We start from the raw sequence: 27,542 nt of genomic DNA on the forward strand, positions 1-27,542 counted from the left end.
AGCGCTCCGGGTGTGAGCTCGCCCCGCGGGGAGCGGCTTGGAGCCGAGGAGGCGGTGGCAGAGGTGGTTTGGGCAGCCCCGCGCGGCGGATAGGCCCAGACAAACAACACCCATTCCCCCTCCCCCTCGCTTAGTTCAACTCCCACTCGGCCCCGGCCACGCCCTGCCGCCACCGCCCCCTCGGGCAGCTTTCCGCTCCGCAGCCAGGCCTCGGTCGGGGGCGGGAGAGAAGGCGGTGCCTCGGAGGGGCCGCAGCGGCTGGCGGAAACTACAAGGGCCGAGAGGCTTTGCGGCAGCGAGCCGCCCCTTTTCTCCCACCACTCAGCGCGCGTCACCAGGGGCTCAGCCAATGGGGACCAAGCCAGGGAAAAAGGGCGCCCGGGTCCGGATGCGCCTCAGGAAAGCCATGCTCCCTGCGCAGGGGCAGCAGGTAGTTCACCCGGCACGGCGAGTCGTCGGTGGTCCGCACGCCCCCTCATCCGACCCACTCGCTTCCCTTGAGCGACAGCCCTCCTTTTTTCTTTAGTGGCAATTCCGAGGGATGTTGGAGCCGGTTTTTGAGGGGAGGGCGCTGGGAAATGAGTAGGGGGCGGGATATCCTGAGACAACAAGTTTGGCTGTATGGAAGGCCTACCGGCAGCGAGCCGGAGCTAGAACGCCGAGAGAAGGAGCACCGGAGAATCCAAGGGAGGAAAAGAAAAGCGGCTGAAAGGATAACCCCGAGAAAGGGGGTGGAGAGGAGGCGGCCCCAGCGCCCCGGCCCCCGGCAGGTCGGCGGCCAATCCGCTGGGGGAAGGGGTGGAGAGTCGGCGGCTCCGGCGGAGAGAGGCCGAGGGGGGTGGGGAGTCGGCCGGGCTCGCACCGCCCTGGCCCCGCCCCCGGCCCGCGCCGCCGCCCGCGCCGCGCGCCGCCGCTGTCAATCAAGGGCGAGTCAGCCGGGCTCGGGCGGAGAGAGGAGCTGCTACGCCACAGCCCAGCGGCGGCCATTCGCGGAAAAAGAGGCAGAGCCTGTGCCAGCTACAGCCTCCTCCGAGCCACCGCGGGCGGGCGGGACCGGCCTCTCCTCCCGCCTCGCCCCCACCCCCACCCACCTCTATCCCTGTGTCTCCGTCTGAGGGTTTGTCCTGTTAATGCGGGATGAGCGGTACGTATTCTCCACCCCCCTCGGTCTCCTTCACCGCCTCCCTCCCTCCCTCCTTCCCCAGACCCTGCTCGGTTCTCCCCCCTCCCCCGGGGCCGCTGAGATGCTTTAAGGGGAGGAGGAGAGGAAGGGAGGGTATCAGGGGGTGGGAAGGAGGGTTGTGTTTTGTCTTAATGTCTGAGAGAGAACAACCTTCTGGGTGTTGCTCTGGAGCGGATGGGTCGGGTTTCAAACCACGTTTTGTGATATCCCCCTCCTCCCTTCCCTCCTTCTCCCCCACCCCCTGCCGGTGTGCGTGGATCGCGGGTTTATGGAGATTAATGTTCAGGGGGAGGGGGAGAGGGGTGGGGGGGGAAGACGAATAATAATAATCCTAATAACCTGTTGTCGTTGGCCGCGGGGGGGGGGTTTGTTGCAGATCAGAAGAAGGAGGAGGAGGAGGAGGCGGCGGCGGCAGCGGCAGCAGCAGCGGCGATGGCTACAGAAGGAGGGAAAACCTCTGAGCCAGAGAATAACAATAAAAAACCCAAAACCTCAGGCTCTCAGGTAAAAGCAAACATATAAAAAAAATTCATCACGAAACGTTAGGGGAGAGAGGGAGTTATGTCCTTTAATTGCCCAAAACTGAAGAACAGAATACAAATGTTCATCCACTCAAAGCATCTTTCTGAGAGTGAGGAAGTTAAATTGTAAATTCATAAGATTTCACACGTTTGAGGGATAACGTTGATTAAAATTACACCAGGAACTCAGACTAGTAGAAAAGGGTGTGTATTTTCCCAAGGGCATTTTGAATTTATGAGAATATACTTGAAGAAAGTTTGTTAGAAATTTCCTTTTATTTGAACTTTATATTACAGTATCTGCGTCCTTATTCTTGTCTTACTGCTTTTGTTACTATTTCTTTTTGATTTCTGTCACTTCCTAAGTTCTAAAACATAGAGCTGTCAAAATAAATAAATAAATAAACCCCCTTCCAACTACTAGCTCCACTAAATCCGCCCACTTTTTTTTCCCCCCTCTCCTTTACCATCTCATTTTTGGGTAGGACTCTCAGCCCTCTCCTCTGGCTTTACTGGCAGCTACTTGCAGCAAAATAGGGACTCCTGGTGAAAATCAAGCAACTGGACAACAACAAATAATTATAGATCCAAGCCAAGGATTGGTGCAACTTCAAAATCAACCACAACAGCTAGAACTGGTAACAACACAACTTGCTGGAAACACTTGGCAACTTGTTGCCTCCACTCCTCCTGCTTCAAAAGAAAATAACGTTTCTCAACCAGCTTCTAGTTCATCTAGTTCTTCCAGCAGTAATAACGGGAGTGCATCTCCTACAAAAACTAAATCAGGTAATTCTTCCACCCCTGGTCAATTTCAAGTCATACAAGTACAAAATCCAAGCGGTAGTGTGCAGTACCAAGTGATTCCACAACTTCAGACTGTGGAAGGCCAGCAAATTCAAATCAATCCAACTAGTAGTTCATCTCTACAGGATTTGCAGGGTCAAATTCAGCTCATTTCTGCAGGTAATAATCAAGCTATACTCACAGCTGCTAACAGGACAGCTTCTGGGAATATTCTTGCTCAAAACTTGGCAAATCAGACCGTTCCAGTCCAAATTAGACCTGGTGTTTCAATACCACTGCAATTACAGACCCTTCCTGGTACTCAGGCTCAAGTTGTAACAACCCTACCAATTAACATTGGAGGCGTGACGTTGGCGTTGCCAGTGATAAACAACGTGACTGCCGGAGGAGGGACTGGACAGGTTGGCCAGCCTGCTACTACTACTGATAGTGGGACTTCCAATGGGAGTCAGTTAGTTTCCACACCCACCACCACCACTGCTTCTGCCAGTACTATGCCGGAATCTCCCTCCTCCTCCACTACCTGCACAACCACTGCTTCAACATCTCTGACGAGCAGTGACACGTTAGTGAGCTCAGCAGACACGGGCCAGTATGCAAGCACATCAGCCAGTAGTTCTGAACGCACTATTGAAGAATCTCAAACACCTGCTGCTACTGAGTCTGAAGCGCAGAGCTCCAGTCAGCTTCAGTCTAATGGAATACAGAATACACAGGATCAATCAAATTCTCTTCAGCAGGTGCAAATTGTAGGCCAGCCTATCTTACAGCAGATCCAGATCCAACAGCCTCAGCAGCAGATCATTCAGGCTATTCCACCGCAGTCATTTCAACTTCAGTCAGGGCAGACAATTCAGACCATCCAGCAGCAGCCTTTGCAGAATGTTCAACTTCAAGCAGTAAATCCGACTCAGGTGCTTATCAGGGCTCCAACTTTAACACCTTCAGGGCAAATCAGTTGGCAAACTGTACAGGTTCAGAATATTCAGAGTCTTTCAAATTTGCAAGTTCAGAATGCTGGGTTATCCCAACAATTAACCATCACCCCAGTGTCTTCAAGTGGTGGCACAACTCTTGCTCAGATTGCTCCTGTGGCTGTTGCTGGTGCCCCAATAACTTTGAATACTGCCCAGCTTGCATCAGTGCCTAACCTTCAGACAGTGAGTGTTGCCAACCTGGGTGCTGCAGGTGTTCAAGTGCAAGGAGTTCCAGTTACAATCACTAGTGTTGCAGGTAAGCTACTGCTCTTTTATCTATAACATTCTTTCATGCAGTTTTTAATAACAATTAGTTAAACTTTTTCTTTGCTAACTCTTAGGTTTGATATAGACCTCTGAAGTAAACATCGTAAGAAATCTAAAATCACTGGAATATTAATTGCCGTAACTTTTGCCATCAGTGTGACCCATTCACATCTGTACGTTTTAATACGAGGTTTTACGTGTGAAATTTGCTAGACACTTTTTTATAAATTTATTCTTCCATGGAGCAAAACTTCCTAATTAGAGTTATAATTATCTTGTGTAATTTAGAGATTATATTTGAATACACTTGAACTCTTCAGAAAGAACTCTAATAAAAATGACGTTTACATCTTCTTTAAAGGAAAGTAGGTTTAAAGCTGAATTAGTATACAGTTGTAAATCTGTTGAAGTTTTAATTCTACTTGGTAAAAAGGCTAACTTTTTCTTAAATTGGAAGTTCTGCTTCAGTGTCTTGTTGTTCGTGCTTTTGGGTTTTATTATACAGTGTTCTTTAAAAGTAGATGTTGATGCAGTTTTGAGATGCAATTGTTAAGTTACAAATTGATTAATTTTTATGTCTGCTTTTCTGCTAAAACCAGGATTTTCTCAGGATTTTTGAATAATTATTCACATATAAAATTATACTTAAATCTTATGGTGGTTATATTATTTATCGGTATTTTTAGTGTGAAGCTGTTGAAAAGCAATTAAAAATGAAAATAGTAGAATGTGGCTAATTCGAATTAATTGTAGTAAGGTCATTTTAAAACCAATTATAAAGGAGTTATTTGTTATGCATATGAAGTCATTTCTGAAGTATTTGGAAAATTAGTCTTACTAAGTATTTTAAATTTTCTTGATTTGTCTTATTTTACCTAATAATACCTTTTGTTTTCAGTAATTAAACATTTTTTACTGATTTTGGTTCGGTGAAAACTTAGTTGTGGTTTTAGCGCCTTTGATACTGTCAGATATGTTTAATCAAATATTTTTATTTTGATAATCTGAAATGAATAAACACATCACTTTTAATGACCTTTCTTGAAACAAGTTTCAGAAGAATTATGCAAGGGCTTTTGTTTTGTAGTTAATACCTAGAGTAGATGTATATATTTATAATTGGATGTTGCCAGATAGAGTTCTCTGATAATGAAGAACAGAGATTATGTGTTTTATTTAGATGCCCATTGCCTCTAAACTAGTTCTATCCAGTAGACTTTTCTGTGATGTTGAAGTGTTGTATATCTTATCCAGTGTGTTAGCCACTAGCCACGTGCAGCTACTGAGCATTTAAAATGTGGCTCCTGAAACTGAGGAACTGACTTTTAAATTTATTTAATTTTAATTTAAATAGCCGCATGTGATTAGTGGCTTCTGTATTGCTAAAACAGTAACCTAATCAAAGTATTTTGTGTGTGGTACTTTTCCCCCTAAAGCTATTGCAGCACAATTTTAGAAGTATTTCTCTGGATTACAATCCATAGCTTGCTTTGTTCATTCTCTTTTCCTAAAAATTGACAGTATATTAAGTATTAATGAAAAATGTCTGTTTTTGTTTGGTTGGATGACAGTTTGCATTACCAAAAGTTATTTCACTTATATTTTTGATTTGCCCTTTACGCATTTGTGAATTATGATTAAGAGAATTGAATAATTTGTAATTTAGGTTAGGAATAGTTAATTTTTCTGTACTGTAATTGGTATCAGTTACAACCCAGAGTTTCCCCCCTTAACCATTGTGAGGGTAAGTCATTGATAGGAATGTGGTTTTCTGACTACCTAACTCAGATTTACTTGAATGATGCATTGTTAGGAAGGCAGGATCCACTTTCTGGACCTTGTAACTTTTGGGGGTGTGGTCAAGGAATTTGCTTTTCATACAAACTTTCCAGGTCATTCTAAATCTCACTGAAATTTGAGAACCAAGGATCTGGACATCAGTAGTGAACTCTAAAGCAAAATATGGCAGCAGATGGGTGTTGGAGCTAGTTCATGTGTGCCTCATAGAATGGATTTTTGATGGCAAAGAGAACTTAAGAGTTATTATTTCACAAGCATATATTGACTAGCCACATGCTGCGCACTCCCAATAGGTATGTTTAGTCTTCATTTTCAGAGCTAATATTTTTTTATTTTTTTATTTAAGAAGTTTAAATTATTTGGATGTTACTGAGTATTTTAGGAGATTTAAACTTTACCTAGTTGATTTTTTTTTTCTCCTGAAACCAAAGATTTTAAATTTTGTTGATGTTAAAGAGTTTATGTTCTAATAGGTATGCTCAGTCATTTTAAGAAGATAGCCATGTTATAAAGACCAGAATTGTACTAACTTCTACAAGTCAGTGCAATTAATCTGGTCCTAGTTGCTCATAGATTTTTACCTTACTGTTTAGTATAGTAGGTGTTTGACAAATATTTGTTTGCTGAATAAGGTGTAGAAGGTGATGGAGAAGATAGCAGTTTGGAATTGGGAGCAGTGCCCTTGGAGTGGTTTTAATGAAGCTGATTAAATGGCTCTATTTTCATTAATTTCTTTTGGCTTTGAGTTTTTCAGACATTAAGAGTGGGATACCAGGTACTTTACTCTCTCTAGAAGAGGGAGAATGAGCAATAAATGTCCATATATCTCTTTTATAAATGAGCCCTGGAAGTTCTGAGCTTTTACTTTATGTCCCCACCTTTTGGTACTTTTTGATTATTTTATGTGTCTATTCCTTCCCCCAAATGATATTATTTAATTTTGTTTAATGGAAGATTTTTGCTTTAAATAGTTATGACAACCATTAACCAGACTTGAAAAAAAATTATTAATAGCTGACTTTGAGAGAATGTAATGACTAGCTCAATAACAGTGGGCTGTAAGTTATCATGCATCCTCATGTCACTCTTCAAGAGATATGGAAAGGGTCTGGATGATATGGACAGGAAAAACAATTTTATATGGTAATCAAATGAAACCAGTTCTTGAAGCTAAGGAGCTTCATACTTGATTTTATGAAATGAGAAAATGTTAGTGACAACCTAGGGGGAGTCTCTTTCCTTGATAATGAATTCCACATAATGTGTTTTTGTGATTTGGTCTCCTCTCAGAATTCTGACTTCCAGGCTGAGTATCTAGCATTTAATTAGTTGGAATTGTAGTAGGAACTAAGTACATGCTCCCCCTACATACTTAGGGTTTATTCTTTACTGCGATTATGAGTTTGACTGTGACTGAAGGAAAAGCAGAATTCCCTTTTAAAGAACAAAGGTAACATCGTACTGCTGGTTTAAGAACATCCTTTGTTTTAATTGATGAAAGATTTTTGCTCTAAAAGAACTACCTGTTTGCACAGTGTACTCGGGTAGCTAACGAGCCCTAAATAAAACGAACTTAAGGAGTTATATCTCCTTAGTTAAAGAATTAGAACATGGAGGGACCATTGATACCTAAATCTGTAATTAACTTGCACTGACTGAGGATTTGATTTGGTTTTGGCTTTAATTGTCATCTGTCGTGACAGATCATGCTTTTGGTTGATGGATGGATATTTCTTTCTTTTCTTTCTTTTTTTTTTTTTTCCCATTTCAGTGGCAGTTCACATTTTTAGGCTAATTCCTATGCAGAGGAAGTTCAAACTCAAATATGTTGCTGGCCCTTCACAAACTTGACTATCTAACCTTCATTTTGGGGGGATTTAAAGTATGAAACCTGGGGATGTAGCACAATCAGGAAAGGAAAGCCAATTCTTCATAATTAGGGAAAATGGGGGCCAAACAAAAGAAAATGGGGGCCAAAGAAAATAATTGACATTTGTATTTAATTTAGAAACCTAACACTTTAGTAGAATCAGCTTCTTACACCAGACTTTTACAGAGCTACTAAAAGTAGAAATTGGCTAGAATTTTAGTACTAATATGATTTTTCTTAGCTATATATGTTAATTTGGGTTTTCTTAGTAGGCATCTTAAAATAATGTACACGTGTTGTACATATATACAGGTACATAAACATATATGTGTGTTTGTGTTTGTAACAATACAAATACCTCCTTTGTTTGGTTGTTACTTCTGTTTTTAAAAAAAGTCAGGTGTGCTCTTAAATTTTATTTCTTTAAAATCTTATAGCACTGTTTGTTACATATGGAATTTGTTATGGAGAACTTGTATCTTGTACCCTAAGTAATTTAGATTCTGAATTAACAAGTTGGTTTTTACCCATTAGATGATGTAGGGCATGTAACATTTGTTGATGATGTAACAATATCATTACCAATTTTTAAATTTTTCACAGAAGATGAAAACATATCCATTGTAAAGCTACATTAATTTTTAGAATGGCACCTTTGAGAAGGATTTCAGGATAGAGAGAGGTGCAGAGGAAAATAAGAGTTTTAATTATGTTTTTTGAATCTGAATCAGGGAACAATATAATAAGTAATACTTAAGGATATTGGAACGCACATAAAAGCAAGTTGAAGAGGAAAAAGAAGGAAGCTTGATTAAGAAGGACGATGGGGAAAAAAAAAGAAGGAAGATGGGGGAAAGTGCTGTACATTCTTATGTGCATTCTTAAATAACATAGATTTACAGGATGACAGAATTTTAGTTTGAAAGTATCGTTGAGTTTACTGCTCATAAGTTGTAGCCTTTTGGTATCGCTGCTAAAGTCTCTTTATAAAGGAATTTTGTATTTTATTTTTCTCTTATTAAGTAAGAGCAGAAATACGGATCAGAGGTTCTACAGCACTACATGAAGTACTTGGGGATGACATAGTCATAATTGAGGGGGTATGGATGGGCTCTTCTATACTCTTAGTTTTAAGATTGGCTGTTCATAAAGCCTGTCAGTTTGCTACCTAATGAATGAGCAGATGTGGCAAAGGGAAGCCTGTTGAACCACAGATTGCTTATGTATGTATGTGGTGAGATAAGAACTTAATGAAATTGTAGTTAACTAATATAATTTAATGGTAATTGAGTGTCTCTTCCCCTCCCTCATTCCTTAATGGTATTTTAGAAATGAAGAAACTGAAGCCCAGAAAAGTTCAATTTCTTGTACTTTTTGGCAGAGTGACTAGAATCTTGACTGCTACTCCAGTTGTCTTTCTGCTATATTGCTGGCTTTGTTAACCAGTCTTTTGCTAGTAAACAAGTAAATGTAGTTGAAGTTTAGGGACCAGAGAGTATCTTGACTTTGTCTTTTCCAGGTGGACTGTGTCTGTTGTCACTGGATATTCAGCTTTAGTAATTTGGATATAGTGTTGGTAAAGGCACAATTCCCTAGATCTCCTTGTTACTGAGCTTAATGGTGGAGTCTTAGTGGTATTATTTCGTCCTTTCTTGAAAGAGCAAATTCAGAACTAATGAGATTAGTAAATTCTATATGTAGGTAAGCACATCCTCAGGCTCTCCAGATACTGAATCTTGTCCCAAACTATATTTGGAAATGGCTTTTTTTTTTTTTTTTAAACGAGACTCGTGGAGGAAGAAAGCAAACATTTATTATTTACCTTAGAGTGTGTTAGGTGCTAAGATCGGTATTTTATATTATCTCATTAAAAGCCACAATATCTTTGTAAGATGGTCTTACTGTGCCTATTTTACAGATAGCCTCATGAACTTTAATTTCTTTGAGAAAATTTGCCCTCCAGTAAGTGGTAGAACCATGATTTAAAGTCATCTGTGATCCTGAGGTTTTTGTTCAGGAGACATAAGGTAGAAGGATGAGTTCACAGGTAAAAGCTATTTTTTATCCTTTTGTGTCTGATATGTCCTTATATCCCATAAAGGTTAGAAACAGAAATGTTGACTATATGTAGTTAAAGTTTGTTCTAGTCCTAACATTCTGTGGCGCTGACAGACAATTATGACTAAAAGTAGTTAAATGGTGAATAGAAACTGTTGTGGCTGCATGGAGAGCTCTGTGTTAAACTCACATTTTAAAATACTATATGTGGAAGGTAGAAGGAAGGACATAGGATTAAGAATGAAAACAAAGAGCAGCTTGACATTTTAAGAATAATGTCAGGAAAGGGGCACCTGGGTGGCTCAGTGGGTTAAAGCCTCTGCCTTCAGCTCAGGTCATGATCCCAGGGTCCTGGGTTCGAGCCCCACATTGGGCTCCCTGCTCAGCAGGGGGCCTGCTTCCTCCTCTCTCTCTCTCTCCTCTCTGCCTGACTCTCTGCCTACTTGTGATCTCTGTCAAATAAATAAATAAAATCTAAAAAAAAATTAATAATGTCAGGAAAGCAGAAACTATAATAAAGTAGGCTTTTAAAATAAGTAAGGTTTCAGATCACAGCAAAAGACACTGCTTGAGCAAAATGGTGCAATATGAAGAAAAGACAGAGATGCTCCATTATCCTTCTGTTAACCAGTAAGGAAAATGCACTTCCAGCTGAAATGACTAGACTTGTAACTCACTGAGATTATTTGCCCAAGGTAAGTAAGGAGATAAGGGACATTTAGTTGGGTCAGAAGGAACTTTCAAATTCAGTTTCAAGCTGGTATACATAACTTAAAAGCTATGCAACATGGAAAAAATGAGCATGAATTAAATACCTCACTTTTTGAAAACAATCTCTATTGCAGACAGATGAATTTGATTACGTCTTTAACAAAGTCCCTGAGTGGATTATCCAGCAGTTGGTTTCTGAGCATTTAAAAAAGATTTCAGGGATCACTGGGAACTCTTATGGGTTCACTAAGAAAGTATGTTTATATATTCTTCCTCTAGGGTGTCCAGAGGTGTATAGAAAAGAAATAATGGCACCACAGTGTATTTTGATTCCAGCGTTGATAGTCATGATTTCTTTAAAGGCTCATTCATACCTGGTTGCTCAGTTATGTGAAAAATGACTGTCTACTTTAGTAGAAGTCATTGGTGTTACATAAGGTTCTATCATTGATACAGTCCTGTTGAATATTTTTTACAAATACTATAGTGAAAATGGCCTATTTAATGAATTTAAAGATGAGGCAAAGCTGGGAGACTTTGTTAATAATTATGATGGGGATAGACTTGAGATTTGAAGTGATTCTAATACTTTGGAATGCTGGGTCAGAATTAGCAAGATAAATACAATAGATCCTCTGTTTAAAGGGGTAGGGAAAATCATATACCCACAAGATGAAAAACCTAGGTTGGCAGCAGGACATGTGAAGGTGATTTAGGATTTATTGGCTTAATATGAACTAAGTAGAGTAAAGCTCCTCCTTTACTTTGTGTTTGTGAGACTATTTTTGCAATATTGTGTTCATTGCTAGGTGTGGCACATTTTAAGTGAGACACTGACAAACTGGCAAGCATATCAAGAGAGATTCCTGGAATGCAGAGTGTGGAAAACATTTCATTAGCAATAACTTAAGAGTGAGGGGTTTAATTGTTAAAACAAGAGAAAGTGTGACCACTGTCTGCCTTTTTTTTTTTTTTTTAATCTGTTTTGCTTGGCCTGGGAAACCAATAGAATATGTATATTACACACAAGGACTAGTGCTGAAAATAATGAAAGGGTTTGTTTCAGAGAGTAGTGCTTTTCCTGTTTTAGATGCTAGATGTCCATCTATCAGAGACACTGCAGAATATAGAAGAATTTCTTGTATAGAAAGTTTGATTAGGTAAACTGTAAGTCTCCTAATCTAAAATTGAAGATTCCGTGAATATTTGATTATATGGTCCTATTCTGGGTATTTCCATCCAGCATATGGTGAGAGGTCTCTGTCTTAGTTAAACTTACATGACTGGCCAAATATTTAGGGATTGGGGATGGTGTTAAGGGGCACATTTACAATTTTTCTTCCTATAGAGGGAGTATATTTAAGGTGAATTCTATTAAATAATAAGTATAATTTAATTCATAAGAGTAGATTTCCGTTCTTCACTGTTAGACTTAACTGCATTCTTAGATGCTATTTTTCTATGTTACTTTGCACTTTCATTTGGTCGTGCCAGAGTATTAGTATTTTTAAACATACATTTCATTGTCCAACATTGATTTAAGATATTTTATCTCAGTAGGTCTTGAACCATGTTATGTTTCTGATACTGTCAGTTTAGTATGAATGATGTGATTACTTTTTCTTTAGTGAAATTGGAGAGAGTTTGGAAAATCTAGGATCCTTAACAGTGTTCAAACTCTGGAAGCACTCATAGCTTCGAATTTGTTAATTTACCCTATGAAGTTAACAGATCCAGTATCTCTTACTTTTTGGCTCAGAATATCCAGGACGTAGGTGTTTCTTAAAAAATTATGCAGAAAATACTAAACCCATTAGGCACTGTGTGTTGAAGTATTTTCATATCAAAATAAAATCACAGCATTCTACAATCCATTGCTAAAATAAAAAGGAGAAAGGCTTAAAAACAGTCATTTGAGACTTGAGACCTGTTTAAATAGAAAACGTATTAACTGAGTATGAAGGTTCTCCTTTCCTTAGGTATGGTAATAAAGTTAGGAGTAGGGACTGTTTTATCGGAGAGGTATGGTTCAAGTAGTAGGTTTATTCCTACTGCAGGCATCTGTACTGAGAGGCTGCCTAGAAGACAGGTATTTTGTGTTCTAGGTGATAGTTAGGTGTGGCTGAAAGAGGAAACAGGAGAGGCAGAGGAAAAACAAAGTTTATTATACTCACATATGCTAGAGAGACTGTCACTGTACACTGAGAGGGGATCGCATCAGAGGGAGTGCCAAGGGAGCTGGCTCAGCTAAGCAGGTGGGGAGCAGAGAGGGAGGACCCATGGGCATATGCTTTTTTGGGCCGAGGGAGGTCAGGATGGAGTACACAAGAAAAGGCATGAAGGGATTTCATTTAAATGTTACTAGGTCACAGTCAGGGGAAGGTAAGAATGGAAACCATGTGGCAGGAGGCCCCCTTCCCATGCTGGTGCACGTGATTGCCTGGGCTGGGTGCTTACAGCTTGCTTGAGAAGATGTAAATGCTGCAGTAAAACACTTTAAAATTTATAGTACAACAGGACTAGGACTTAGAACTCCTAAATTTTTGCTCAGGTGCTGCTCCCCGTAAGCTTATCCATCCTGGGCAAACATGTTAAAATTGGAGTTTTGTCCTTTTCTCATTTGTAAGTTAGTGGTACTAATTCCCTTTTTACCTCATAGAGTTACAAAGATCATTTGACATAGTATGTACAAAAAAGGTTTGAATATTCTAAAGAAAATTGTACAGTTGACCCTTGAGCAGCGTGGAGATTAAGGGTGATGACCATCACATAGCTGAAAATTAGCATGTAACTTTTGACTCCCCCCAAACTTAACTACTAATAGCCTATTGTTGCCTGGAAGCCTTAGCTATAACATAGAGTCACTTAACACTGTTTTTTATGTCGTATGTATTATGTATACTATATTCTTAAAGTAAACAAAGAAAATTCTTAAAGTAAAAAAGAAAAAATCATAAGGAAGAGAAAATACAGTGGGAGAATGAGTAGTTTTAGATGTGGATATTAGCTTGAGTTAAATATCAGATACAAAAGAGAAGGTTGTATAAATGGACTATCAGAAACCTTTGAAGTTCAGCTAAGGATGGAGAGAAGTGTATCTATAGGTAAAAAAAAATGTGATTCATTGTAGAAGAGCTAAGTGTCTGCTGCATGCTCTGTGTTAGACTCTGAAAGTACTCACTTGTCTTAAAAAGGTGCTCATGTGGGGAGGTGAGGCTTACACGTGTGAAACAATTACAGAGCAGCTACAATTGCATGTGAAAGTTTATACTTAAATACTGGGCTTTGAGATATGGAAAACAAGTTACAAGAATTTGGAGACAGCTGAGATCAGTGGGTTGGAGTCAACAAGGAAGGTTTTCTGTGGTGAAGACTTGAAACATGCCTTGAAAATTGTTGTGGAAAGTGGACATTTGAGACTGACGACTGAGAGGTGAAGAGAGAATGTCTTGAGTTAAGCACCTGAACTTGAGATAAAAAGCATGAAGTCCTCAGGTGGAAGCACTAACCCAGCAAGTGGCGTTTTCTCATCTGTGCTCCTTAGCGTAGGTCTCAGAGAGTAGCTCAGAGTACCCCGAGTGAGCAGCCTGCCACCTCTGCTTCAGGGAAGTTGTGTGTTTATTGGACTGCTTCCTAACGTTTTGTTTGAAGAAATAAAAATAAGTTTGAAAAACAGTCTAGTGGATGGAAGGGTTTTGAATGGAAAGATTGGCAAAGCAAATGATACTATTAAAGTGTTCCTCTATAGATAAAAATGTGGAACAGTTAAAATCAGGAGGTCAGTTAAAAAAAAACACATTTTTGGAGTAATTTAGTTGTTGAATTCACAGTGGCCTTTAGAAACACTGGCAGTGAACTTGCTTAATACAGAAAACAGGTTGTCAAACTTCCCTTTAGTACTGAGAATGTTGACCTGAAATAAGTGGTAAGGGATTAGGCAAAAACATCAGGTTTGCTGGTTCTTTTTTTCTACTCCATACCAAGTATAGTAACAGGCATTCAGGAATTGAAGATGAAGTAAGACATGTTTGCTGCTCTCACAGAATATATTATCTGTTGCAGAGACATACTGTATTTTATTTCTTTGCTTCTAAGACGTACTTTTTTTTTTTTTAACATTTTAACATCTTTGAAATTGAAATGCATCTTATAGTCAAAGACATGTCATAATTTTATTAGCAGAATTTTTTTGTCCTTACAGTCACTTGCATCTAGGACTCAATGGGGTGTGATGAATATATAGTTAATTACAACATAGCATTTGGTTTATAAAGGCTATGAGTGAGGTGTTCTAGAAGACCACAGGGGAAAAAAAATGGTTCTGCTTCTAGAGTTCCAGAAATGTTTTCATGGAGAGGGTTATAACTGAGCAAGGCCTTAATGGGTTATTGAAGTTTTGCCAGGTCAGGATGAAGAAGGCCGTTTTACATGGTTATGTTGGATTTTACATGAAGTTTGGAGGTCTGTTTAAGAAGTTCTCTACAAATGTTACAAAATTCAGACTGGGATCAAGAAATATTAACACACATTAAAGGTCAATTGTAAACCGATGGCCGGGGCTGTGTCTTTTAACAGTATTTTTCAACTTGCACATTGATGAATATTGCTTGGTACCTTATAATCCTGATAATTGAACTAGGGGAAAGGACACAGGTAGAGAACTTTGATTTCCTATGAGAATGAGATCAATAGGTCCTTGAAATAGATTCAAGATACATACTTTAAAAAGGAATGAGAGGGTTTATATTCGTAAAAGGAAAATTGATTAGTAAAATGAAATAGAAGGAACTTATATCTGACTGTTTCATATGTTGTGGTAGATAGTTACAGGTAAGAATCTTAGCAGTGAAGGGAGTTTTAAGGAGAATCCAAAGGTATTTAAAATTTACAGGTTGTTTCTGTCCCTCTGAATTTATTATGTAGGTGCCTCAAAATGTAGCCAGAGAGGTTTTAGAATAGTTCTGTAAATAATGAGTCAAGTCACCATAGCTTTTTGTTCACAGAAGCGGAGCTGCTTTTGCACAGAAGTATAGGAACCAGATAGTGATCTGTGCTGTGGTAAGTGGGTACCTGTCACTGGTTTGGGGGTGGGAGAGGGGGTTGGAACATCCTTGTTTGCTTGTAGTTGAGGGTGCCTAGGCCAGGGAGCTGAGAAAGAAGAGGGAAGAAGAGTAGGTACATATGGTAACAAGTACTAACTGAATTTATATAGGAGAAATGATTATACTTAAAGTGGTTTGTAAGTCCTATACAGTTTCCCATACATTTAAATCTACATGTGAACCTATTTGAGATGTTAACATTTGACGGATATTTTTCAGAAGTGCCACAAATTATGATAATATGCTTGTTGAAGCAGTAATTTGATTATTTTAATTTTATCACAGTTGTGATTTTATTAATACAGTTTTATAAAATTAAAACACATTATATTTTTATTTCTAGAATTTCTCTCGTCCTTTGTTCTCATTGGCAGGATATCAGTACCTAAATTGATTCTTATCGTAGGGCAGATATATGGTTTTTGTAATATCTTGATAAACTTTTATCCATTTCATGAACTCTCAGCTAGGAGACTACATTCATAAATTTAGTAACTGGGTACTCAGCATCTGTATCGTGAGGCTTGATGTGTTCCTTATATGATCAAATAACATGGGGCTGAACTCCCTTTTCCATAATGTTCTAATGGGGAAAGAAATTAGTTCATTTTTCTTTTATGAATGAAACAAGTAAAAGGGTTCTTTAACTCTTACATTTGGCTCATATTTACTGCATATTTGTAGTGTGCCAGATACTGTATGCAGCACTTGATTTATTAACCCATTTACTCTTCAGAACACTGTATATAGTTAAGCATTGTGGTCATATCCAAAAACTAAGGCCTAGAATGGTAAATAACTAGATCACATAATCTAAACTCTTTTTGTCTCTTTATGCACAGTGTACTTTGTCCATTACCGCTTAAATTGTCTCTCACTATATACTCCCCATGTTCTACAGTGTGTGTTTCCTGTGATCATTTGTGGAATTAATTCATTGTTTCTTATATGTCAAACACTGTGCTTAAACATTTTATGCATATTAACCCGTTTAATTTTTGCAATTCTATGAAGAAGGTAATGATGGTGACTTTAGTTTATATAACAGGAAACCAAGGCTATCAGAGGTTAATACCTTGGCCAAGGTTATGCACCCCATATGTTAGATGGCTACTAAGTGAAAGTACTTTTGATAAGGCTGGTCTGGGTGAACAGCACCATCACCTACCTTTACAGCGAAGCAATACTGTTTTAAGTAATTTACTGTAATTCGTGTAGTATATTCAGTAAGGCATTGATTCCTGTATCTTTAGCTGAGCACTCTACTCTTTAGGGGCACAGGGCATAAATGCCACACAGGGGATTAGGGGGGGAAAAAAAGATTTTATTACTTTGTGTGTCCTATATTGATTGGGAATTTGAAGTTAGCAAGAACATTTCCTTTATTAACTATATATGTACCATAAACAATTTTGAATGAGTTTTTTTTTTTAAACATTCTAAGAATATAAACTATAGAGGAGTCTTTTTTTTTTTTTTTTTTTTTAAAGATTTTATTTATTTATTTGACAGAGAGAGATCACAAGTAGGCAGAGAGGCAGACAGAGAGAGGAGGAAGCAGGCTCCCCACTGAGCAGAGAGCCCGATGCGGGACTCGATCCCAGGACCCTGAGATCATGACCTGAGCCGAAGGCAGCGGCTCAATCCACTGAGCCACCCAGGCGCCCCTATAGAGGAGTCTTATATTTCGTTTTCACTAATACTTATGATACAGTAATACTGCAATGTATTAACAATATTTAATATGTAACATCACTATTTATATTAAGCCTTACTAAATACAATTAATATAGAGTAATTATTATATATATTAATTTTATGTTATTTTACTGATAGAAAATTTGATAAAATTATCAGCTATATAAAAAAGTGTATGCTTTATGAGGCCTATATTTTCTGACTTGCTTCCTGATCAGCATGTGACATGTCAGTAGATAGGAATTTAATTTCTGAAGGTAATATTAAGAAATGACTTTAGGAGACCCAAAGACAATAAAAATTTTATGTGTTGAATTTGTGTTCTTCACATAATTCTTTTGTCATTTTTGTGTACCATTAGTTCAATTGACAGGTGCTTTAACTTTATTATTGTTGTCTAGTGGATAAATAATAATAAATAGTTGAATATCTGCTATTGTATACCAGACATTGTTCTAGGTGCTGGGGAAGCAAAACAGACATGTTCTGTAATCATGGGTTCTATTCTTTATTTTAGGTGAATTTTGTTTTATCTCAGTGTTAAATTATTGCTGTTTTTTAATAGATGAGGAAATCACAGCTCGGAAAGGTTAAATGATTTACCCAGTGTTGGAGAATTAGTGCATGGGCATAATTGGGAAAGAACCCAGATTCCATCTGGCTTCAAAACTCTTACTCCAGTTTAATCCTAAATCTTTGCAGCTAGGAAAATTAGTTTTTAGGAAAAGTTTAAAAAAAATTTTTTTCCTCTTTTTTGAAGTAACCACCTGGATGGCTTTGTTGGTTACACTTCTGCTTTCCGCTCAGGTCATGATCCCATGGTCCTGGGATCAAGCCCCCACTCTGGGCCCCCTGCATAGTGGGGAGTCTTGCTTGTCCCTTTCCATCTGCTCCCCCCACCTCCCACTCGTGCTGCTCTCTCTGTCTCTCTTGCAAATAAACGAAATCTTGTTTAAAAACTAAAATGAAGGTGCACCTGGGTGGCTCAGTTGTTAAGCGTCTGCCTTCAGCTCAAGTCATGATCCCAGGGTCCTGGGATTGAGCCCCGCATCGGGCTCCCTGCTTGGCGGGAAGGCTGCTTCTCCCTCTCCTACTCCCCCTGCTTGTGTTCCCTCTCTCACTGTGTTGCTCTTAAATAAAGTCTTAAAAAAAAAATACTAAACTAAAAGTAACTGGCAATGAAAATTAAAGACCAGTTTACGTTTTACAAGAGCTGGATAGATTCGAGTGAACTTATAGTCAATGAGAATGGAGTAAATTTAGTTTAGTCTCTTGATTTTGAAAAGATATGATTGAGTTCATTTTGCCTATCTCTAAGTTTGTGTGTGTGTACACATTTACATATATACATTCACTCGTAAACATTTAGTAAAAACTTCAGGAGATTATATTCTATATTTGTGGGCCTATTCTTCACCTTCCTTGTTCTCCCAACACTGTCTTTTAATTAAAGATACCAACTCATTTTGGGGTAGTTCTAAAAAATTAATGTGTACTTCCTCACACTCCCACCCCTACCCCAAATCACAAAGAAAACTTGATTGTTGAGATCAAATTATTCACAGCTTTCATGTGCTTTTAAAAAGATTCTCTGGTAGTTCTCTGAACAGGTAGTGATAACTATGTATAATTTTCAAACTGGAAGACAAAGGTGTTTCATTCCACAAGCAGTTTGATGAGCAGAGGTAACCATGATATATTTAAGAAAAGAGTTCTCTTGCTGGGAAGCAGATTAACTCTGCCACTAAATAGTTGTGTCTCCTTTGAGAATGGAGGTCTTAGTTTTTTTGTTTGTTTGTTTTGTTACAATGAGATGTTTGTTTATCTATGTATTTTGTAAAATAAGATATTTGAGATATTTTTTAGTGTTAAAATTTAAAAATTTTAAGCACAAGCATGTGAAAACCAAATTGAACTTAGATTTTATTTTATTTCAGTGAGCCAAGAGGAAAAATATCATTTTACTGTGTTTCTAGTTTTTAAGTCAAGTGATTAGTTTTGGGAGTAAAACTGTTAATGAGATAGGTCTGTATTTCTAAATATGTAAGGTTTTGTTTTTGTTGTGGCAGATTTTTGAAGCCAAATGTAATATTGAGTCTAATGTTGTTGTCCTTTAAAAAAAGGTCAGTCATTTAAGTTTGAGTCATTATTAAGGATTTGCAGAATATTTAGAAAATGGTAAGCTACCATCCTTTTTTTTTTTTTTTTTTTTTGTTTTGTTTTGTTTTGTTTTTTTCTTTATTTTAGCTACCATCCTTTTAAACTAAGCACATGCCTAGCCTTCAGCAACAGCAAAAAAGAGGGCCAGGGCTCTATACCCTTGGGCATTCAGATTGCCATCTGGGAGCTCATCTGACTCCTCAAAATGCCCTTGCCAGTGGATATAGACATTAAAGATGCCTGGTCAGAGACCAGCTGCCCTTTAAGCCAGGGAGTATGCTTGCTTAGGACTGCGCTCTTCTGGCCAACAAGCAGAATAGATAGCCCTGTGAGAATAAATGTTGTAGCCACAGTTAACTTCACAGAGAGCTCCCTTGCCCAGTATTACCTCCTAACTTTTCTAAAAGCTAGATCCTTATCTTCAGACCAATGATTTTACTGCAGTCCTTGTTACCTCATGACTTAGACTTTTAGTCAGCCTGCCCCAGGGATAATAGAATCCAATCTAGAAATATAGAAGTAGAATAGTTAGGTGGATCTTTATATCTTAGTTTCAAAGGAGAAAACTTTTTACTGCCTGTTCTGGAAGGTGGAGGATATGACAGCTGATTTCTAGTCCAAAGTTGTCTCATAAGAGCAGAAGTATCTTCATCTGCTGGAACATTAAAATTTTAAGCTTAAAAGTGTTAGAGCAAGAAGAACACCATTCTCAGCCCCATTTTCAGCGCAATTGGCTTTTAATAACAGATTCCAGTTGTTACCTTGTGAAGAAAGTACTTTAAATGCTGGATCATGCTAATGTCAAAATGGATTTGTAGGATGTCTCCTGTGGAGGTTTTTTTTTTTTAAGGGTGGAGGGGCAGAGGCAGAAGGAGAGAGAATCTCAAGCAGACTCTCTGCTGAGCTCAGAGGCTGATGTGGGGCTAGATCTATCTCTTGACCCTGAGACCATGACCTGAGCTGAAATCACGAGTAGGACAGTTAACTGAGTGAGCTACCCAGTGCTTTTTTTTTTAATTAAATAGTGACAATATGGATTTTTCTTAAAAATTAGTTTCAAAGGCACTTATAATATTTGCTTGCTTTCATTTGGTAAGTTCATTTAAATTTTATGGAAACACTCAAAAGTATTTAGTTACTCCTGATTACTAAGAAATAAAAGGTACTTTGGAAATTATGTCTTAGGTTATGTGGGGTCGAGCACTCTACTATCGTACAGAAGTTTAAAACACACACACACACACACACACACACAGTACCCTCAAATACTGTTAAAAATACCCCAGTAAGTTATTTATGTTTTCTTTAGTTATTAAGAATCCTGCATGCTTTTCTGTGTTATTAGAGGCCATCGAGCAGTCAGTTCTCAATGGTTAGGTTAGCATTTTTTTCTACATGATAATACAGTAGCTTTCACTTAAAATTAAGGAGATGTTGTGAGTGCTGGTGAAAATAGCAATGGATAAGAATCAAGACCCGGCTCCGGTCCCCTGGTCTGCCAGTTACTGTCTGTGAGATGGTGATGTCCTTTAGCTCTCTTGAGCAATTAGTAAGCACCTGTAAAATGAAGACTGTGCCTATTGCACAGGGTTTTTCTGAGGATTAAATGGAATAATATGTGAAAATGTTTTTATAAATACCAAAGCACGAAATAGATGTAAAGTATTATTATTATTAAAAATTTACCCTTATTCTTTTCTTCTAAATTAATAGTGTGTGTATTCAGCATTTTGCGGTCTCATTTTCTATTACAAGGTCATTTTTATATTTGTAGCATATAGTACAGTGCTAGTATATATGAGTGTTCAATAAATACCCAAAAGAAATGAGACTTCTCTGTTACCCAGCTTAATTGGATATGTTAACTGTGGTTTTATTTTCTGTATTCTCATGTTTTGACATCTGGGGCCTTGCTGCCTCTGGAAAGGACTGCTCCTTCCAGGATTAATCATTTCATAGAGATAGTAAACAACTACCTCTTGTATGTGCTTTTCAAATACCAACCAACCAATCCCCGATTTATCCTTTTTTGGATCTCAGATTTCAGGCTACCCTCTACCTGCCCAGACCACCAGGACAGCCTCAGTGCCCCAGGGCCCTCTGAAATTATTCAAACTAGCCAATTCTAAACCTGGTTTCCCCTGTCTTATCTTGTCCTTCCTTTGTGAATCACAGTTAAGGCTCTTGTCCACTGGTCCCCCACTCCCTGTCTTGTAAATAATTCTGGTGTTTCCCTATGTGGCCCCCTGTGGCATGGCTTGCCCCCTCCTCTTGGGAATTGAACAACTGACTTTTCAAGGCCTTCTTCTCATCTACCAGCCTTACTATACCCACATTTTCTATTAACACGTTATATTTTAAAACAGTGAGCTCCTGATTTCTTTTATAATGCTTATAGCAAAGAATCTTATTAAGAAAATAGTATTGGGGGAATTGGAAGGGGAGGTGAACCATGAGAGACTATGGACTCTGAAAAACAATCTGAGGGTTTTGAAGGGGCGGGGGGTGGGAGGTTGGGGGAACCAGGTGGTGGGTATTAGGGCACGGATTGCATGGAGCATTGGGTGTGGTGCAAAAACAATGAATACTGTTACACTGAAAAGAAATTTAAAAAAGAAAGAAAGAAAAAAAAATAGTATTGGGGTTCCTGGATGGCTCAGTGGGTTAAGCGTCCGGCTCTTTAGCACAGGTCACGGGGCGCCTGGGTGGCTCAGTGGGTTAAGCCGCTGCCTTCGGCTCGGTCATGATCTCAGGGTCCCGGGATCGAGTCCCACATCGGGCTCTCTGCTCCGCGGGGAGCCTGCTTCCTCCTCTCTCTCTCTCTGCCTGCCTCTCTGCCTGCTTGTGATCTCTCTGTGTCAAATAAATAAATAAAATCTTTAAAAAAAAAAAAAAAGCGCAGGTCACAATCTCAGGATCATGAGATCTAGCCCTCTGTCAGACTTCTTACTCAGTGTGGAGCCTGCTTAAGATTCCCTCTCTCCCTCTCTCCCCTTCTCCCTGCTTAAAAAGAAAGAAAGAAAGAAATAGTATTAAAATGGAAGTTTTCTTTAAAAGTAACTTGAATATTCAGGATGATACTGAACTATATGTGCATGTAGGGAATGTGTGCCTCTGTATATATATATATACACACACACACAAATACGTATGTATGTGTATACAACTATTTTTAACCTCATTGGATGATGACAAATTCTCATTTCCAAGCTACCTTTACAGATCATCTTTGGTTCAGCTCGTATTTGTAAGTGAAAAAAAACCAAGGTCCAAAAGAGATACATAGTTTACCCAAATCATACCTTTAGTTGTTGGCAAACCCCAGGTAACTTAGATCTAACTCTTTAAGGCTTAAATAGACATACAAGTTTTTTTATTAGAAAGAAAATTACAGGCAAATTTTTCTTCCCTTTCTCAGAGGAATAACGCCTTAATTTTGTTTTTCTCTTGTCCCAAGTGGCAATGGTTTGGTTGCTAAGTAATTGTTCCTATTGATACAGTTTTTTTAATCTAGCAAAAGTAAAACTTAAGGGACGCCTGGGTGGCTCAGTTGGTTGGACGACTGCCTTCGGCTCAGTTCATGATCCTGGAGTCCCGGGATCGAGTCCCGCATCAGACTCCCAGCTCCATGGGGAGTCTGCTTCTCTCTCTGACCTTCTCCTCGTTCATGCTCTCTCTCACTGTCTCTCTCTCAAGTAAATAAATAAAATCTTTAAAAAAAAATAAAAAAAGTAAAACTTAATATATTTATTTAAATTTTATTTCATAAACTATTTTAATAGATATTTTATGTCCAGATCCATACGTTTTATGTCCAAAATTCACCGATTTTTCTATCTCTGCTCTTTTCTCCCCCCCTTAATTTTACTTTTGGTATTAGAGTCACAAACTTAGAAATTGTAATGGCCTTTACACTAGTAACTACTTTCTTTCTTTCTTTTTTTTTTTGAAGATTTTATTTATTTATTTATTTGTCAGAGAGAGAGAGAGAGAGAGCGAGCACGTGCGAGTGCACAAGCAGGCAGAGCAGCAGGCAGAGGTGGAGAGAGAAGCAGGCTTCCTGCCGAGCAAGGAGCCCGATTCTGCAGGACTTGATTCTAAGACCTTGCGATCATGATGTGAGCCGAAGACAGCGGCTTAACCAGCTGAGCCACTCAGGCGTCCCTAGTAGCTACTTTTTTGTAAATATTTTCCCATTTTCCAGTATTTGTACTTTTATGATACATTTGATTGGGTCAAATGATCATACTATGAATGAGATAATATGGGGAAGAATTGTTGAGAGTGGTGACTTTAACAAAGAATGGGTTAGGGCTTTTCATGGGTTTTTCTCTTAGCAGGGTTTTTTGTTTGTTTTCTTTCTTTTTTGCTTTTTGGTAAATATAATATTAAGAGGTAAGTCAACAAGATTTGGGATGAAATAGTTTTCTGCTGTGTTCGTTTTGCTGGATCTTTATATAAATACTGTATCAACTTTGGTTTTCCACATCAAAGAAACAGAAAGGATGGAAAGCGTGAGAGGTGACTTTAAATTGGTTCTCCATACAGATACTAGTGATAGTTCTCCATATTCTTAGAAAACTGAACAAAACGTAATGCTACTTCTGATAGCACTGTGATCATCTTGGCTTCCTCCAGTGTGCATGGATAATGCCTTGCATATAGTTGGTATTTGGTAAATATTTATAATTCTTCTAAAAAAATTGCTTTAATAATTTGATTTCATTTTCCCTAAGTATATGGGCATTCTTTAAAATTTTGTCAGTTATTTCAAGGACTGATACTTATTTTTATTTCACTTGTAATGTACAGAAACTTTGAATTTCACCTTTTGGAATGCTTTGCCTTTTTTGTTAGTTGAATAAAAGATAATTATTTGGGGGCGCCTGGGTGGCTTAGTTGTTAAGCGTCTGCCTTCAGTTTGGGTCATGGTCCCAGGGTCCTGGGAGCTAGCCCCGTATCAGGCTCCCTCCTCAGTGGGAAGTCTGCTTCTCCCTCTCCTACTCCCCCTGCTTGTGTTCCCTCTCTTGCTGTGTGTCTCTCTCTCTGTCAAATAAATAAATAAAATCTTTTAAAAAATAATTATTTTATTAATCCTTTGATAGTATTAAAAAATATCAATATTCTGTTACTGTAAAATCCTCTGAATTTATATAATACGTATCAGTTTTAAATTGACCTTGTGTTTTATAACTGCTAATAATAGTTAATGTTAAATAAGTTTTTTCTTGTGTTTTAGCATTATAGTTCCTTTTTGTACTAAGGCATTAGATCCTCAGCTGGACAGCTATACTCCAGATATTGAAATCAGTCAAAATTTACATTTTCTTATTGAGGATTTTAAAATCATTCACAGTTTTTTGTATATTAATTGAAATAAAAAATTTTAATATGGTACAATTCTGGTAGCCTTCAAAAGAACCTAACTTAAGAACTTTTTAGGCTAAGAAATAATTAAATGCTTTTTTCCCCAAGCTGTTCTCTAGAAGTTTATATGGTGTTTACTAGGTCTAGAAATGAATGTGTTCCTTTCCTTTTCAGAATCATCAAGGATTTTTTTTTTTTTTTAAGATTTTATTTATTTGATAGAGAGATAGCAAGAGAGGGAATACAGGCAGGGGGAGTCGGGGAGGGAGAAGCAGGCTTCCCGCAAAGCATGTAGCCCGATGCGGGGCTCGATCCCAGGACCCGGGGATCATGACCTGAGCCAAAGGCAGATAATTATGACTGAGCCACCCAGGCACCCCATCAAGGGTATTCTTTTATAATGGCAGAGTATTTTTTGATAATGACTAGATTATTACCTGTCCAGACTGATAGAGCACATTGAATTCTTCTGGGACAGCCAAATAGAAATATAAAATAATAAACTCCCTAATGTGATAAAGGGGAAAAGGATACAAATGTGATGCAATGTTTCTTCTTTTCAGTAGTTCTTTTATTTTATATAGTTTCTGTCTGTTGCCTTATAGCATTAAGCATTAAGTAAGCATGTATGTGGATAGAATCTTGAGATCTAATAATCTTAAATATGAGCAATTACTGAAATAAACCACTCATTGAAAAAACAGTAGTAGAGATATTATAAATTCATTGTCTTCTGAGCTTTATTGTGATGGAGAAACTGAAAGGACAAAGTAGTTAAACTGAAGAGTTCTTATAATTTTTAAAGATTTATTTATTTATTATAAGAGTGACATTGTGGGGGGTGGGGTGAAGAGCAGAGCAGGAGGAACAAGCAGAGCCTATGTGAAGCTTAGTCTCAGGTCTCTGAGACCATGACCTGAGCTACAACCAAGAGTAACTGACTGAGCGACCCAGGCACCCCTGGGTGTATAAGAGTTCTTATACCTTTTGAAGAGAAAATATAAAGAATATTTGTTAAAAGTATTAGGTTTTGACTGTAATTTTATGGGGAAGTGTATTTTTTCCTTGTCATACATCTTTATTTAAGTTAGTGTCTTCTATCAACTGCACAGTTGTCTTAACTTAAGGTTTATTTCTATAAATGAGGTTTCTTTTAAATCAGATTGTGAATTTATGTAAGTAAATAAAACTTTTTCTTTGTATTCTACCCTCCCCCCAAATGTGCCGAAATTTATACCCAAGAAAGTTAATGTAATTTTAAAAAGTCTTTTCCCTACAAAGATGAACTTCTAGTTTTCTCATCTACATGGAAAGTGAAAAGAGATGACTAGAACTGAATTCCCCCACAACCTTAGATGGGTCTGGATTGCATGGCAGACAATGTATGGTTCTTATATGGTTGGAATGATCTGTCCACGTTTTTAGAGATCTTTGGCTTGTTCATTTGCATTTGAAAGTAGAAAACTAGTATTTCCTGGTTGTTCAGTTTGCTGTTTAGAGATGTAGCTTAAAATAGACGTCTGTGGGGTTAGACTGATCCATGACAGTCTAACAGTATTGGCCCAGTCTCTGTTGGCCCTGAATTGCATAACTATTTTAAGCTGTGACCTTAAGAGCTGACAGGGCATACTATACCCTCATAGCGCTGAGGGCCAGTTCTGTATTTCCAGGGCTGGACAGATCAGCTGTAAATTTCTATGCAATTAAGGCTATCATTCTAATATTTGGGGAATTCTCATACCCACTTATATATACAAACTGCTAGCCTGCCTTGATTTATATGATTTCATTAAAATAAATACCAGTGTAGGAAGAAAAAATAAAACACAAATCCAGTGTTTTACCTATTTATTTTGAGCATTGCTTGTTTGAGTGAAGTGCCTATAAAACAGGAAAACCTGAGTCATTAGATGATGACCATTATAAGATTTTGCTATTTTTAGGTGGTTATTGCCTCATTCTTTGATTGTCTTTGCCCGTGTTCTCGGCTCTTGTGTTAGGTTACTTATTTTCCCTCTTATTTCCCATTTTAGCCATTTAGTAGTTAGTGTCCTTGGTTGCTCATTTTCTTTTTGTCTTATTACTTCAAAACCTCTCAACATCATATCTGTTTTTTGTGATTATTCCTTAATTCCTACTAAGTGTAGGCACAAGGTTAAGTTCCTAGAACAGAAAGGTGGTATAAGACACAGTATTTGCTTCCTAAAAGCTTCTGTTCTAATTGAGGAGAGACTATTCATTAAAATTAAAGATAATCGCGATTCACAGGCCTGTACTCCTGGGGATAAAAATACAATATATGTTTATAAAAAAATTTTAAAAATTTTAAAAAAATCAAAGATAGTGCATAGAAGTAATATGCAGTGGTATATGCTAAAAGCAGACTGAATGGTAAAAGGTAGCAGTGTTGAAATTAGGAGCAGGAAAAACGAGAGCCAGGGCAGAAATTAAAGACTTTGAGACGCTTAGGAGGCATGAACTGATTCTTGAGGGAAAGGAAACCACCCCACCCCCCAAAAAAACTTGAATAAAGGAGGAAGGTAGTATAGGCTCAAGAAACAACAGGTACAAAAGAGGAAGCTGGAATATGCTTTATGTATTTAAGAAAGAGTTGGTAAGCCATTTGAGTTAGTGGAGACTTTGAGGAAAATAATAGAAAATGAAGTTGGCAAGGTTGATAAAATCTGATTTTAGAATGACAGGTGACAAAGACAGGTGACAAAGCATTGAAGGTATGTGTGACTGTGTATTTGTGGAGTGTTAGGGGAAGAGAAGTTTCATGTTTAAAGTGGTATTTTTGTTTTATTACTTAGCAGACATAGGAGATACAGGAAAGCCAGTTTTGGGGCCATAGAGTTACTTCAGATATGAAGATAGGAAGTTTGAACTTGGCTGTAAAGCATGTGACTGAAGACTTCACGAAAACAGTCGACAAGATTTAATTTGTGAATATAGAGAGGAAAAACAACTTAAAGGTAATTCTTAAGAATTTGAGCCTACAGTGAGAGTGATACCACCATT

At 38.1% G+C, this 27,542-nt stretch overlaps 1 protein-coding gene across 3 annotated transcripts in view; it reads left to right on the forward strand.

The window, feature by feature from the left end:
• The first annotated feature begins 947 nt into the window (after positions 1 to 947).
• The window catches only part of SP4 (Sp4 transcription factor), an 87,116-nt gene continuing 60,521 nt past the window's right edge, over positions 948 to 27,542 (forward strand). Inside the window, exons 1-3 of one of the 3 annotated variants that reach the window (XM_059171327.1) lie at positions 948 to 1,144; positions 1,560 to 1,687; positions 2,190 to 3,744. In XM_059171327.1, the coding sequence (XP_059027310.1) occupies positions 1,138 to 1,144; positions 1,560 to 1,687; positions 2,190 to 3,744 (1,690 nt within the window). In that variant the 5' untranslated portion in view covers positions 948 to 1,137. The remainder of the gene's footprint in view (positions 1,145 to 1,559; positions 1,688 to 2,189; positions 3,745 to 27,542) is intronic. The other 2 variants (XM_059171325.1, XM_059171326.1) reach the window with 2 other exon arrangements.

Source organism: Mustela lutreola, chromosome 4 (assembly GCF_030435805.1).
Source record: "Mustela lutreola isolate mMusLut2 chromosome 4, mMusLut2.pri, whole genome shotgun sequence".
NCBI classification, from domain to species: domain Eukaryota; kingdom Metazoa; phylum Chordata; class Mammalia; order Carnivora; family Mustelidae; genus Mustela; species Mustela lutreola.